The following is a 14,904-nucleotide window of genomic DNA, read 5'->3' as shown; positions in this document are numbered from 1 at the left end:
TGGGAAAAGCCTTCTAGCTCCATTACATCTCTCTCGTCAGTAGGAGGCGCTGTTTTCCAACAATCAAATGCTATTCATAGCACAAAATAATTTTTTTATCCGTACAGATTCCTAATTTCTTATTTTCTTTTATTTACATTGTTGTCTTAAGTCTACATACAGTGGTGCTTGAAGGTTTATGAACCCCTTAGAATTTTCTCGAATTCTGCATAAATATGACCAATAAACGTCATCAGATTTTCACACGAGTCCTAAATGTAGACAACAATCAACTAATAAAACCATTGAGACAAAAATATTATCTATCTATCTATCTATCTATCTATCTATCTATCTATCTATTTGAATCTATCTACTGTATCCATTTGAATTTGTGGGTTAAATATATAGTGAACTGTCTAGAAAGATAGATAGATAGATAGATAGATAGATAGAGTGATAGAGCACTGTTCAGCAACAAACTCATGTCTTGTTTGTGTCGAACGTCTCCTTGGTAACGCACTGCAATTGCATTTGTACATGTGTGCAACAACATATTTGGTCAATAGAGTAGGTCAAAGGAAGAAAAAAGATTCTGCATTGCTATTGCTAAGAACAATGAGAAATATGCTTTCTTGGAGGAAAGGTGAATAGTTTCTCAAATTTTTGATGTGCAAAATGTTCTTCTTAGTACATTCCAAAAAAAAAAAAAAAAAAGCAAAGTGCTTCTGAATTTGCAGCAGGTGAAACCAGTTGATATTCAAATTTGAGTCGCATTGTTGTGAAGGGAAGTTATTTACATCAAGCTCAATCATCGACTGGAATATTAACTTCACATGTCTTAGCATTTTATGCATTTCTACACGATATAATGCATCGCTAAATGCAATTATGAATAATAATCAATGTGTCATTTTGCCCTCACATCTTCATGACACGCAGAAGTATTGGGCAACCTTGCGGTTTATTGATTCTCTTGAACAGACAGGGGGTTACAAAACACAAATATGTCAGCACTGAAATCCTGTGGTTAGCTTGCAGCTAAGCAGACACCACCGACTCACATTGAAATGCTGCGTTTACACGTATATGTAGTTCTGTACAATTTTTATACCAACATTTGTATGTGACAGGTTTTTTTTTGGTTTTTTTTTCGTTTCCAATTGCTAACATGCATCGGTCAAAACTGAAGTCACATTGTCAAAACACTTCACACAGTCAGCGAAACTGAAGTGTATGCGGACCAAACCGTCAGTCGTTTTTCATTGCGTTCTCATTCATACCCCACCACGTTTTTTCAAACGCTAACACACGGTTCCCAAAAACTCTTAAAAACACATTCAAAACAGAACGATGACCAATATGTCGGGCATTTCTGCAGTAACCGGAGCGAAATATCTAGAAAATCTCAAACAGGTTAGTGTGGAAAGAAGAGTGAGAGGGAGAGGTAGAATACATGGAGGACAAAGGAGAGGAAGACCAAGAGCAGTGGTCTTATCTCTGATGAGATAAGGGGCACAATTATTGACCATGTTGTAAACCGTGGTCTCTTTTTGAGAGATTTACGGATGCAACCGAATCCGCAGCGTTCACGTTGCATCAGTAGTACAGGTTTTCCGGCAAAACAGGTGAGATGTGCACCCTTCAGTGATAATTGAACTACATATTACAGTGTGTTCACTTATTTATTTATTTATTTTTATACATGTACTGACATTTTGAAATATATTGATTGTTTTGCGATTTTCAGTTAGGATCCCACATTCAGGTTGCCTCCAACAGCAGTAAGAGGCAGAGTATTATCAGATACGTAGGAAATTGCCATTGTTGACATGGTAATTGGCAACAATGCAATAAAACTGAATCTTTCGTAGCTCAATGCTTAAATACTGAATACGCTAATCTGTAGGAAGGAAAGTACACGGACATTCCAGGGCAGGCGGAGTGAAAATGCACCATCATTAGACAAGTTGTTTTAAATAAAATTGTACAGTTCCTCCTTGGGAGGTTCACGTGAGAATATTTGACAATCTGAGGCAAGTGGAAAGTTTACACCCACATCAGGTTTTGCAAAGATTTCAGTTTTGGTTCTCTTGTAAGGTAAATACCCCGCAACGCACACACACACACACATACTGTGGCCATATGAGTATATTACAGCTCAACATGCAACCTGTTGAAACATCTACATCTACATCTGCGCCTGAGCCATCTGAAATACCACCGAGCTTGAAAAGACCCTGCCCCCAAACTTCTAAAAGTAGTGCACTTGCGCTCTTCCAGACATGACTCAGAAGTGTGTTTCTGCTGTCTCACACCACAATGTTCAGTTGTTGCGCAATGAAAGAGTAGTTTGCAAGGATGAGATTATTTATTTATTTATTTATTTATTTATTTATTTATTTTTAAACTTGTCATCTTGAAAACTAGGTTATTAATTCTTTACATTTCTATATTTCTGCTGTGAAACTTCCCTTTGAATGGCGGCTTGTGATACTTACACGCCCTTCCTGTGGAGGTTGGGTGTGATGCCAGTGACTGTTGTTTTGGGGGTTTATCTTCACAGCTCTCACAATGTTTCACTCATCAACTGCTGTTGGTTTCCTTGGCCAGCCTGTTCGATGTCTGGTTGTCAGTACACCAGTGGTTTCTTTCTTGTTCAGGGCATTCCAAATGGTTGTGTCGGCTATGCCAGTTTTTGTGCAGTGTTGCTGATCGATTTTCCCTCTTTCCTCAGCTTCAGAAACGGCTTGCTGTTCTCCCATAGACAGCTCTCTGATCTTCATGTTGGTTTATCCTTTTTTAACAGCAAATGCAGTCTTCACAGGTGAAACCAAAGGGCTCAAAGCAAGAGCAGACATTCAGAACTGTTAATTATTTAAGCAATCAATCAAGCTGGGCAACAAGAAACACCTCTCATATCACTTGAATAATGGGCGGGTTCGAACGAAACATGCCATGTTTTAAAACTGTTTAACACATCTAGATGTAAATTTCAGGAAAAGAAAGCTGATATTCTGATCTATCGTCTGATATTCATCTGTTTGATCTCACACCCAAATGTCTCAGAAAAATTGGTCTTGCCATTCTGAAACTTTTGGAGGGGCTGTATATTATTTTGTACAGTATATGTATTAGTATTAAACATCACTGTTCTTGTTTGTGAGCATACATAACTTCCTTAGATACCAGAATTAGGGAAGTTCTGCTGTAAAAAAAAAAAAAAGAAAGAAATAAAGCAAAACTCATGGTGAATTTGGTCGTCAAATTTTACTGGCCATTTACTGCCGCATAGGCTGTAACTGAATTCAAGAGTTCATACATTAATCAGAAATCTTACGTCTTGCTGCCTATGGCCCAAATCAAGGTACTACAGTATTGACAGAATTCAGTAAGAACAGGCTTATATCCGTAACATTCTTAACACATAAGGCTACAGTTTTGCTTGAGATATTGTGAACCCTTTAGAATTTTCTATATATCTGCATAAATATGACCCGAAACATCACCAGCTTTTCACACTCGGGTGTGTCAATCAGGTGTGAGCATTTAAAGAACAGGTATCTATCAAAGTCCGATCTTCACGACACGTGTTTGTGGAAGTGTATCATGGCATAAACAAAAGGAGATTTCTGAGGACCTCATCAGACTGGAAAAGATTACACAACCATTTCTAAAGAGTTTCGACTCCACCAATCTACAGTCAGACAGATTGTGTAGCAATGGAGGAAATTCAAGACCGTTGTTACACTCCACAGGAGTGAAGACCAATAAAGATCACTCCAAAAGCAAGACGTATAATAGTCTGCGGTACCCCGGGTAATTCTAAGCAACTGAAGTCCTCTCTCATATTGGCTAATGTTAATGTTCATAAGTCCACCATCAGGAGAACACTGAACAACAATGGCGTGCATGGGAGAAAAACACTGCTTTCCAACATGAACAATGCTGCCCCTCTGTGGTTTGCTAAAGATCACGTGGACAAGCCAGAAGGCTATTGGAAAAATGTTTTGTGGATGGATGAGACCAAAATAGAACTTTTAATGGTTTAAATGAGAAGTGTTGCCATCATTGATGGAACAATGAATTCTGAATGATATATTCCTAATAATATATTTATAATAGTAAAATAACAATATGGATATAGAACACATCAGGTCTTGAGAAGAGGCTACAGCACATAAAGAACATGTTGCGTCGAACACTTTTCAGCTAAGAACGAGCACATGGCAAGTGATCATGTGCTACTGTGGCTGCGTTATCATCAAAACAAACGTTGCTACAGTCACACACATTCATAATTCGCTCTAAACGACTTGCCAATGAATCCTTGGATTCATTCTGCTAATAAGTTAGACTGGTGTTTTTTTAACACATACATTTTCATTGTATGTGACTATGTTTACCCTTTACCGGTAGATACGTACAGCAGGATGTGATGTCATAGATCATCTCTTGCACAGTCTAATTTTCTAATCTTCACTATCCATCACAGAGCTGAATATTTCCTCAAGCCTCACTTCATTGGAATAGCTTTGGAATGAAGTGAAAAGCACATGAACTACCTCACCGGTGCCTTATTATATCCACACTATAAGGATTTGAATGTCAACACAGTGAAACGATTGCGTTGGCTTTATACTGGAGCGTAGTGGCTCTGACGTTCTTAATACTCACGGGACCTGGTCGAAATAGCTTCCACTCTACAACGAGGATTTCAATCAACATGAGCTTGATATATGACTCGTTTGCTTGAATTACATCGCGGTAATACAATAGGAAATAGACTTTATTGCAAGCCTAGTGAGTGTATACTTGCAGTGTATACAATGGAGGTATCTCAGGCTGCCATGCGAGAGAATCCATGACGTTTGGGAATTTCTTTGATTATTTAATAATGCAAAAGAGCAGGGAAATAAAACAGGTTGATATACAGTATTAGAAATGAAGAACTGAGGTGCTCACATATAACTGGTGGTAAAGTGCACAGCACACACTCTCACACTCATTACAGTACTTCAGTATGCATGGTTCACTGCATCTGTATTTCTTTAATAGTATAAAGAACCACAGTAGTTTTACTTGAGTTTTTAAAATAATAAAATCCCACACCATTACAGTAAAAAAACATATATATATATATATATATATATATATATATATATATATATACACACAATGCATGTCACACCAGTAGACTGTATTTGCACATTTGAAATAATTCAATTTCGTGACCTGATCAAAATAACGGAGTGTCATGTCGAAAGTCGACACTTCAGGAGCCAAAATGCTTAATCGGCAGAAACATCTGAGATAGAGGAGACGGATGTTGATGCTCAGTTTATCGGGTATCTTCAGTTAAAATTGCAAAAACAAAAAAAAAACCCAGAATGGTAATGAGCTGCAAATGACGCTGGCCAAAACCAGAGTAGAGACGTCGGCATATCCCGGTTCGACATCTAAATAGCTGAAAGGTGTACAGATAAACCCTTCGCTAGCTGAGCGAGCTAGAATAGCTAGCCGGATCTTTGGATGTTTTACAGTAAGCTTTGTATTAAACTCAAGATGTCAGAATACTCAGAATAACGTGTAAGGGCATCGTTGACATATTAAAACGCAATGATGACTTATTTACTTATTTATGTTCTCCTCATGCTGCGGGGGTTTCCTCCGGGTACTCCGGTTTCCTCCCTCAGGAAGGATGCTTGGTATGCTGATTGGCGTGTCTAAAGTGTCCGTAGTGTATGAATGGGTGTGTGAGTGTGTATGCGATTGTACCCTGTGATGGATTGGCACCCTGTCCAGGGTGTACCCCGCCTTGTCCCCGATGCTCCCTGGGATAGGCTCCGGGTTTCCCCGTGACCCTGAAAAGGATTAAGCGGTATAGAAGATGGATGGATGGATGTAAAGGCGATCACTTGTCTGAGACCATGTACCAATGAGAAAAAGACTTGCTTTTTAATGCTGTGCTTAGTTTGTAATCTGACCATTTGACCTGCCAACGACACTTAGCGTTCAGACAAAATGATTGAACCTCTGACATCATGTCTTGTCAATTACAGAATAAAGCTGCTTCCAAGCCTGTCCCAGGAACAGAGAAATCACAATTATTTATGTATTTCACCTTCATGAGTGTGACTCACAACTCAAGTGGGAGACTTAAACAAACTAGTAACCGGTTTTACAGCCATGCAGTCAAAGCTCAGAGGCAATGACACAAACAAAGCCAGGCTTTGAGGAGCAGCAGGGAGTTACATGGCGTTACACGAGCACTCGGAGATAAAGACTCTAAAAAGGCATTTGTGCTCTATCTTTGGAAGGTCCACGCAGAGGCAGGAGCTGAATTCTGGAGTACCGTTTATTCAGTCTCTGCGGACAATGGCTGCTAATACGAAAACGCACTCGAGAAGATAATAAAACTGCATCAGACAGCACATACGGGGTAAATCTGATAACACACCACTTCCTCTTTGGGGAGGTGAAGAGAAAACGGTAGCATTTTTCGCGCGTAAGTGTTTGACATCAACACTGCTGGAAGCCACAGTCTCTGAATTCTGCACTCTCTGCACCTGAAAGGTAGGGCTTCCACCACACACGACAGCACCAACTAAAGCTAAAAAGGGAACCGATTGTGTATTCTTTGTTTATTTGAACATACGACCATTTTCACAAAGCGGATTAGGTTAAAAGTAGCCGTCATTCATCAATCTTTTGATTGAAGGCGTAAACGAAAATGATTTGTTTTTGTTGTTGTTGTTGTTATTGTTTTTTTCTGCGGTAACCTGCTCATTCTAGTCACGTGTAGTAAGACGGAGAGGAGAAAAAAAAAAAAGCTTAACGCCTTAGAACAGAAATTTGTCGAGACACAGAGTATTTCTGCGATGAGAAAACGTCCAGAGAGTTCAAAATCGTGTATTCATAAGCAAGGTATTTTTCAATAACGTTCATACTCGTCCACGTCAGTCGAATGAATACATGGCGAAGTGCGTAACGTGAACCTTTTAAAGTCGATCCAAAAGTAAATTGATAGCACACCTGTAGAAGATGGCTTTGGGTAGAAATGCTTTGAAATCTGGAGCAATGATTGTCAAAAGTTCAGAGAGTAGACGTTAGCTTGTGTGAAGAGCAAGTTCCTCAATCAGGTCAGTGGCTGGGCAAAACACACATCTTGTGTACAGTACAACCTCAATCAAACGCTCGATTTGAGTAAGAGAAACCGTCTTGTAGCATCATGTTGTCATGGTTTAAATACAGTATAGTAACAGGAGTTCAAAATAGCGCCATGCGTTGTAGCAGTCATCACACCACACACCGTTACTATGACAAACAAATGCAAGAGCATTACACTAGCAATACATGTTCAGTGCATGGTTATGTTCTTGTGCGTTTTCTTCATGCCACACTGCAGTTGCCCGACTGCTCTGAAACCTCCTTTCTGAAACCAGTGCAGGAAGGGAGTTGGCAGTTGCGAAATATGATTTAAGGCTTCTGTTGAATGAAAGTAACCTTGCTTTGCTGCATGGGTTTGCATACGTGATGGAACCGATCTCTGTTCGCAAACCATTCAAAATGACCATGGTAAATTCGTTGTGAGCGGTAAAAAGAAAAGTCGTTTGTGCTCGGCGTCCGTTCCGTTACAGTTTCCATCTAGAAATCGTCCGGATCGGGTAACCAAGTGTCATTTAACAGCTCGATAACCGATTGAACAAGAATCATTGATTCCTTGCAAGCATTGAAAAGAAATAAATAAATAAATAAATAAATAAACTCATTGTGTCATTAATCATTTTAAAACCATGTGTTGTACTGCACGAAGTTTATCCTGAATAACGACTTGTGAATAGTAATTAAGCAACTGTAATATTTATTAATAATTCTAAAATAATAATAATTAAAAAATGATCAAAATGTAAAATGCCTGAATAAAGTGAATCCCTTAAGTGATTCCTTATTTTTATGTAAGCTATAGCTAAGAAGCTAATGATTTATGAAATGTTATTTAAATCAGAATTGTATTATTTCTCTTATAATGTAACATGGAAACACAAAATTCTAAATCAGCTTGTTGTGCACAGGTTTGTTCAAAACAAAGTGTGTGCATCTATTTATAGTCCTTTTATGCATATTCATGATAACAGGAAGCGGTGTGGTAGTAAAGCTCAGGGGAGGAGGGACCTCTGCTGTGAGGGGCAGACAAGACCTGGTACAGCACAGCACATGGCGTTATAATAAATAGCGACACTTTCATTACAACTTGATGATGCTATCAACTCATTACTCATACTGAGTGATTACCAGCACATTACACTTGAAAATGTGATCGTAGTGTATACATGATCAATCTTACACTGGACTACCCGAGTGGCGAGTGGCCAGAAATGGAATAGCGGGTGGGCCAGGGTTAAACAGGGTGGGCAAGGGTTTGGAAAGCAAACTCAAACCCAAATGTCACTCAAAAGACCTGAAACGATTGTAGAATGTGGCCAACAGCCTATGTCACTTCAGTTCACACGACACATAGTGCTATCAACATTCACACCTCACACAAGCAAAACATTGCCATAGATACAGTAGATAAATCCACACATTTCGCACTCTATAGACTTAACCCGTGCACAATGATAAACTCGTAAAACGAAGACCTAAAAAACGCTAATAACACAGAGCATCACACAATGTTTTGTTTGTTTGTTTGTTTGTTTGTTTTAAATTTCATTGCAAAACAAGAATGACACTCTTTACTGTTTCAAATTCACTGCAGAATATATATTACAGGAATTAATCAGACATGGTTCAATAAGTTTTACGCCACTGTTTTTATGACCATTTCAACGTGTGCAGCTTCCTGTACATGAGTGAACATCCTAGCTAGGGTTAGGGTTAGGGTTAACCCTAACCCTGACTGTAACCTCCAACCTGCTTAGGTCCTGAGCAGAATTACAAACGCAGTTACACGCAAGTGGGTTTGGAGGCTTTGCTCAGTGTACTTCTTTCACTTCTTTCTCTAAATATATATATATATATATATATATATATATATATATATATATTTAGAGTATATGTTTCAATACGTTCAATACGAGTATATGTTTCAATATATGTTAGCACGTTCGCCTCACACCTCCAGGGTCGGGGGTTCGATACCCACCGTGGCCCTGTGTGTGCGGAGTTCGCATGTTCTCCCCGTGCTGCGGGGGTTTCCTCCGGGTACTCCAGTTTCCTCCCCCAGTCCAAAGACATGCATGGTAGGCTGATTGGCGTGTCTAAAGTGTCCGTAGTGTATGAATGGGTGTGTGAGTGTATGTGATTGTACAATGCGATGGATTGGCACCCTGTCCAGGGTGTACCCCGCCTTGTGCCCGATGCTCCCTGGGATAGGCTCCAGGTTTCCCCGTGACCCTGAAAAGGATAAAGCGGTATAGAAGATGTATGGATGTTTCGATACAGAAATGTAGCGAATTGCTGTCTCATTCAGGTTCGTGTTGGGTTTTGAACTAAAGTTGAACAGTTTTGAAAAGAGTAGGCCTACGTAAATATGTGCAAATTGGCCTGTGGGTGAATAGAGTTTTGCTGATGGTTGTGTTTAAGTGAGAAAAGAATTCATGTCGTTAGAAACATGTAGTCATGGAATGCATTTTGTGCCAAAAGGGATGAAAAATGATCCACAGTTTACCCCATGTAGACTGCTGCTGTGCTCGCTGGGTAAAGAGTTTTGAAAACGTGGCTTAGGTATTGAGAAATGAGTCCTAGCGATTGTAAAAAAAAAAAACAAAAAAAAAAAAACAAAAACAAAACTGTAGACAACTGAAATGAAGCGTGGCTCCTGCTTGGTTGGAATGAAAGCCTGCTCGTTGTGGATACTATTGAAAACCTCTGCTATATGTGGCAGGGTAAGTGATTTGGCTATCCTATTGGCTCTGCTCGGGGTATGGCTTCGGCAGACCAATACAGTGGGAGCTAATAAGGGTCCATAAATAATCAGGTAGCTCCCACCCTATTGGTCTGCCGAAGCCATACCCCGAGCAGAGCCAATAGGATAGCCAAATCACTTACCCTGCCACATATAGACTATATAGGCTTATGACTATTGCTTATTAAATTGCAAGGGAACATTTAACCAATGAAATCAGGACAAAATATTGTTTCAGAACAAACCAACAAATCACACAAACTGTTGTAGCGAACAAGTCTTTTAAACCTAGTAGGGGAACCGTCACTGTCCGTCTGACATTTCAAATCATTTTCTTAATCGTTTTTATGACAGCTAGAAATGACTTTGTTTTAGCATCGCACCACGAAATCCTCAACAAACTGCAGTTTTGTTCTTTCAGAAGGTTTATATGAGATTACATGCTGTGAATCTACACAAAAGTGCCCATAATACTGATATTTGTGATTGCATAAATCCAATCCCACCACCATTCCAAAGTGCACAGTAAAGGGGTCATGTGATCCCAGTATGAACATACCTATTCCTAAGTCTCAGAACATTCCAGCAAACAGCACCATGAGGAGACCGAGACCAAGGCGGTATCATGGACAAAGTTCAGCCAGGACTGGTTATACAAAAAAAAAAAAACTCTGAACATCCTGTAACGCAACATTACTACAATTTTTTTTTTCTTTTTTTTAGTTTAGCTTATTTAACTTTTCTTTCATTAATCACTAATACCTTTTACAAACCAGTTTTTATTCGTTCATTTACTATGAATTATTCATTACTTTTATTCCACTGTATACATGATTCTGTTCTGAAAATGTCACAGAAACACCAGAGCCTTGCAAAAGTAACATTTTAAAAAAAATAAAATAAAAATGCATTCCTAGCAGTAGTTAAAAGTGAATGCTCATAGAGTCTAAGATGTACCGACTAAGACGAGAAAAACATTAAACTTCAACAACAGTCCCTGCACGCTAATGAGGGCCAGCACACCCACATGTTCTCCACTGCATGCGGAAACCACACTTGAACAATCCGCGCTGTATTCTCGCTCTGCATCAAAAGCTACAACAAATATTCTGTTACATTTCAAAGGTAAACGTTTCAACCGATGACTTTTGGAACTGGAAAAGAAATATTTCCGTTCCAAACGAGATATTTCTCACGGGATTCTCTCGTCTCATCAGCTCTCAGACGTCATCATAAATAAGCTGGCGTACAATATTATATTTTAGATGCTTCTGAGATGTTTCGTTTGGAATGAATTTCATACAGCCGCTAGAAACGAACCACTTCAGTAGAATGTTGCTCTACAGATATTATACAATATGTTATGAATAGTCATATTTTTGCATAATTACGTTGTCTTCTTGTACTCATGCAACTTTCCTCAGTCTTCTCTGTGTAATTGATGAAATGATGTCGATCTGTGTGGGGCAGCAATGAGAAAAAAAAGATATCTTTTTTTTTGTTGCACTTCCAGCTATCACGAAAGAGCTCTGATAAATGACTCTACAGTGTCATGATGTCTTCCACGAATGCCTCAGATATAGAGGTCATCGATTCCAATTGTACGAATGAAACGGCAGATAAACAGTGGCAAGAGAGCATGAATACGCTCTACACCTACGTCTACCTGTTCATCTTCATCCCAGGCTTGATAGGGAACAGCCTTGCTCTCTGGGTGCTGTGTCGCTTTATAAGGTCAGTTTCTCTTAAATTGCTTTCTGATGATTCTTCTCAATCATATTAAAGATCTGCCGTGTGAACTACTTCGTACACCCGCGACTCACTTACTCAATGACTGTAAACCTGACTAAGCCTCCTAATAACATTTTGACTCATGATGTTTGATACACTTTATTCACTTAATGACAGTATTACACTATCATATATGAGAAAGTCACTCGGTTGCTTCTATGATTTACAGCAAGAAGACCAAAGCCATCATCTTCATGATCAACCTGGCCATTGCTGACCTGGCCCATGTCTTGTCCCTGCCGTTGCGCATCTACTACTACATCCACGGCACCTGGCCTTTTGGAAAGGGGCTGTGCTTGCTCTGCTTCTACCTGAAATATCTTAACATGTACGCTAGCATTGCCTTCCTGGTCTGCATCAGTATCCAACGGTGTGCCTTTCTGATGCGCCCCTTTTGTGCCAGACGGTGGATGCGGCGCTATGATGTTCGCATTAGCGTAGCTGTGTGGTTGGTGGTTGGTTTATGCTGCAGTCCTTTCATCTTGATGAGAAGCTCCTCGTCAAACACAAATAAAACTGAAAGCTGCTTCAAGGACTTGCCCACGCGGAAGCTGAACCTGGGAAAGGCAGTGGCCATAATGTCATTCGCCGAGCTCCTGGGCTTTGTGGTCCCGCTGACCATCATCATCTTATGCTCCTACTTCATCGTTCAGTCTTTGAAGCAGAGCTCGAGGCCGGGTATTTCAGTCAACGACGTGAGAAAGGCCCTGCGCATGGTCTTAGTGTGTACCGGCGTGTTCCTTTTCTGTTTCGCCCCCTACCATATCAACTTCTTAATGTACATGATGGTTTCTCAGGGCCTCATTACCCACTGTCCTTTGCAGCAGGCGGTTAACAAGTTCCATCCAATCTCACTGTGCATTGCCAGCCTCAACTGCTGCCTGAATCCACTCATATACTACTTCCTGACCACAGAGTTCCAGCAGCAGCTCAGTCGCCAGGGCAGCTCTATATTAAGAGGGCGGCTGATGAGTATGGAGAGCACCTCTTCGTATAGAGAAGCGCTTCCCTGATGGCCATGGAGAGCACTTCCTCCTACAGAAAAGCACTTCTTTGAGGAACATAGCGAGGATCTCCTCCCATAGAGAAACACTTCCCTGATGAGCATTAAGAGCACCTTTTTATATAGACAAGAACTTCCTGATGAAGAGGCGGAGAATGATAATGATAATGAGTCTTTATTGGTCACATATACAGCGACCAATACACAGTGAAATTGTTTTCTTCGCATACCCCAGTCTGTCAGAAAGCTGGGGTCAGAGCGCAGGGTCAGCCATGATACGGCGCCCCCGGAGCGGAGAGGGTTAAGGGGCTCGCTCAAGGGCCCAACAGTGGCAGCTTGGCAGTGCTGAGGCTTGAACGCCCGACCTTCCGATCAGTCACCCAGAGCCTTCACTGCTACACATTGCCCCACACAGAACACCTCCCTTATATATATATATAAAAAAAAAAAAAAGAGATGGTGTTGATTGAAGTACAACACAAAAGGAATTAAGAGAAAACATTTTTTGCAATGAACAATAAAACTGAAGAAATACTGTGATTAGATTAAGCTCAGATATTGACTGTTTACTTGCTGAAAAGTAGGCGCACCAACAAACAAACAAAGTCTTGCGCAAGAACCGTACAGGAACTAATCTGCAATATGCTTCACCATATCGTCATACCGCGTCACAGTGCGTCACAGAGACAGACGCAGGAAACCACAGGACCAAAGCCAGACACGGTCGGATTTATCAGATAGATCATACTGAAAAACAATTCTGTTTTAAAATGCATGGCTTTTAAGGACTTTTCCATATTCCAATCCATTGCATCCTTTAAAGGGATCGAAAGACATCAAATGGCAACCCTGATCAAATGTGCTCTGAATACTGCACGTGTATAAACGAGCGTGCTGTAAATAAGGACTTGTAGAAAGTATACATGCTTCCGATAATACAAAGCTGAATATAGTCATATCTTGTGTCATAAAATCACTGACAGTAGTGAATTGAAATGGAAATGTTTTCCGTAGAGTCACTTTGATGTCGTGTTTAGTGTTTTGCTCGTGTACCGAAAGGCGGTTTAAAATGCACAAAGATCTTTATCTGAAATGATGAATCAAAACTGAAATGGTTGTAAGCATCAGTGTAAATAAAATCAAGCAGTGCATCCAGATTTTCTGTCATATAATACGTGATTTCTCGTCCGACGTATCTGATAAATACACGCTGATACATCTGTCTGGGTTCTTTATTAAGGCTCAGATATCGGCTTCTAATGTGGTGCAGGTTTCCTGAGTGTACTTTCCACCAACCTGTCTCAGGAGATTACCCCAGCGTTCAATAGAAAATGAGATATTACTGAGATCTTTGCTGTGACTCACTCATCCGCTTGTTTTTGCTTCGTGTACATGTACATCGTAACATGTGCAAGTGGAGGAAATGTGTGGGCAAACCATGCGCATTGCTGAAATGTGCCATATTTCACTTCAAACTGTGTAGGACTGACTGTGTAAAGTAAACTCATGCATGTAACAGCTGAACATGAGCCAAGCCTTGAGGTTTACAGTTAAACTGTCACTTCACAAGCACACACACACACACACACACAGGCAAATAATGAACTTGGTTTGCTCACATGCACCATATTGACACAGTAAACAGTGGTGTTATATATATGTGTGTGTGTGTGTGTGTGTGTGTTAATGAATAATGTACTTTAAACTGAATAAATGAAGCAAATGTGTGTGTGTGTGTGTGTGTATATATATATATATATATATATATATATATATATATATATATATATATATATATATTCAGTAACAGTGAATTAACATATTACAAGAGTAAGGACCCTGTGTGTACAGAGGGTTTAAAGGGTTAAACAAAATCTAACAACATAAAGTTTTACCAAGTTAAGCTGCTATGAACTGCTCTGTCTTCAACAGATGAAAAATCACACACGGCCACCCTTATCACTGACTTTTAATTAAACTGATCAACTGTGGCATCGTAAAGCTGCTTGACGGACCTCCAAAAAAGTCGCATGACAATTTGTGATATGTTTTCGATCCTATTGTGTAATGCCAAACCACTGTCACGTCTATACAATATAACCTTAGCCACAAAGTTTACAGATGAAACAAATGATGATCTGAAAGTATCTTACAGTTTAAAAAAAGAAAAAGAAAAAGAAAAAAAACTCTTTCATTTTCACTTCTGCCTACCTCCTGTGAG

General features: G+C 39.8%; 1 protein-coding gene across 1 annotated transcript; it reads left to right on the top strand.

Moving 5' to 3' along the window:
• Positions 1 to 6,143: 6,143 nt before the first annotated feature.
• p2ry10 (P2Y receptor family member 10) lies at positions 6,144 to 14,410 on the top strand. The gene is made up of 3 exons (XM_053631539.1): positions 6,144 to 6,555; positions 11,403 to 11,623; positions 11,850 to 14,410. The coding sequence occupies exons 2-3, from the start codon at positions 11,442 to 11,444 to the stop codon at positions 12,691 to 12,693; spliced, it is 1,026 nt and encodes a 341-aa protein (XP_053487514.1). The 5' UTR covers positions 6,144 to 6,555; positions 11,403 to 11,441; the 3' UTR covers positions 12,694 to 14,410.
• Positions 14,411 to 14,904: the final 494 nt, after the last annotated feature.

This window comes from Ictalurus furcatus, chromosome 8 (genome assembly GCF_023375685.1).
Source record: "Ictalurus furcatus strain D&B chromosome 8, Billie_1.0, whole genome shotgun sequence".
Lineage (NCBI taxonomy): Eukaryota > Metazoa > Chordata > Actinopteri > Siluriformes > Ictaluridae > Ictalurus > Ictalurus furcatus.
Note: the sequence above shows the minus strand (reverse complement) of the source record. Positions and strands in the feature narration are given on the sequence as shown.

Coding starts and splice junctions, on each gene's coding strand:
- p2ry10 (XM_053631539.1), top strand. CDS start 11,442: ATGATGTCTTCCACGAATGCCTCAGATATAGAGGTCATCGATTCCAAT. Junction 11,624..11,849: donor GTGCTGTGTCGCTTTATAAG/GTCAGTTTCTCT, acceptor TATGATTTACAG/CAAGAAGACCAAAGCCATCA.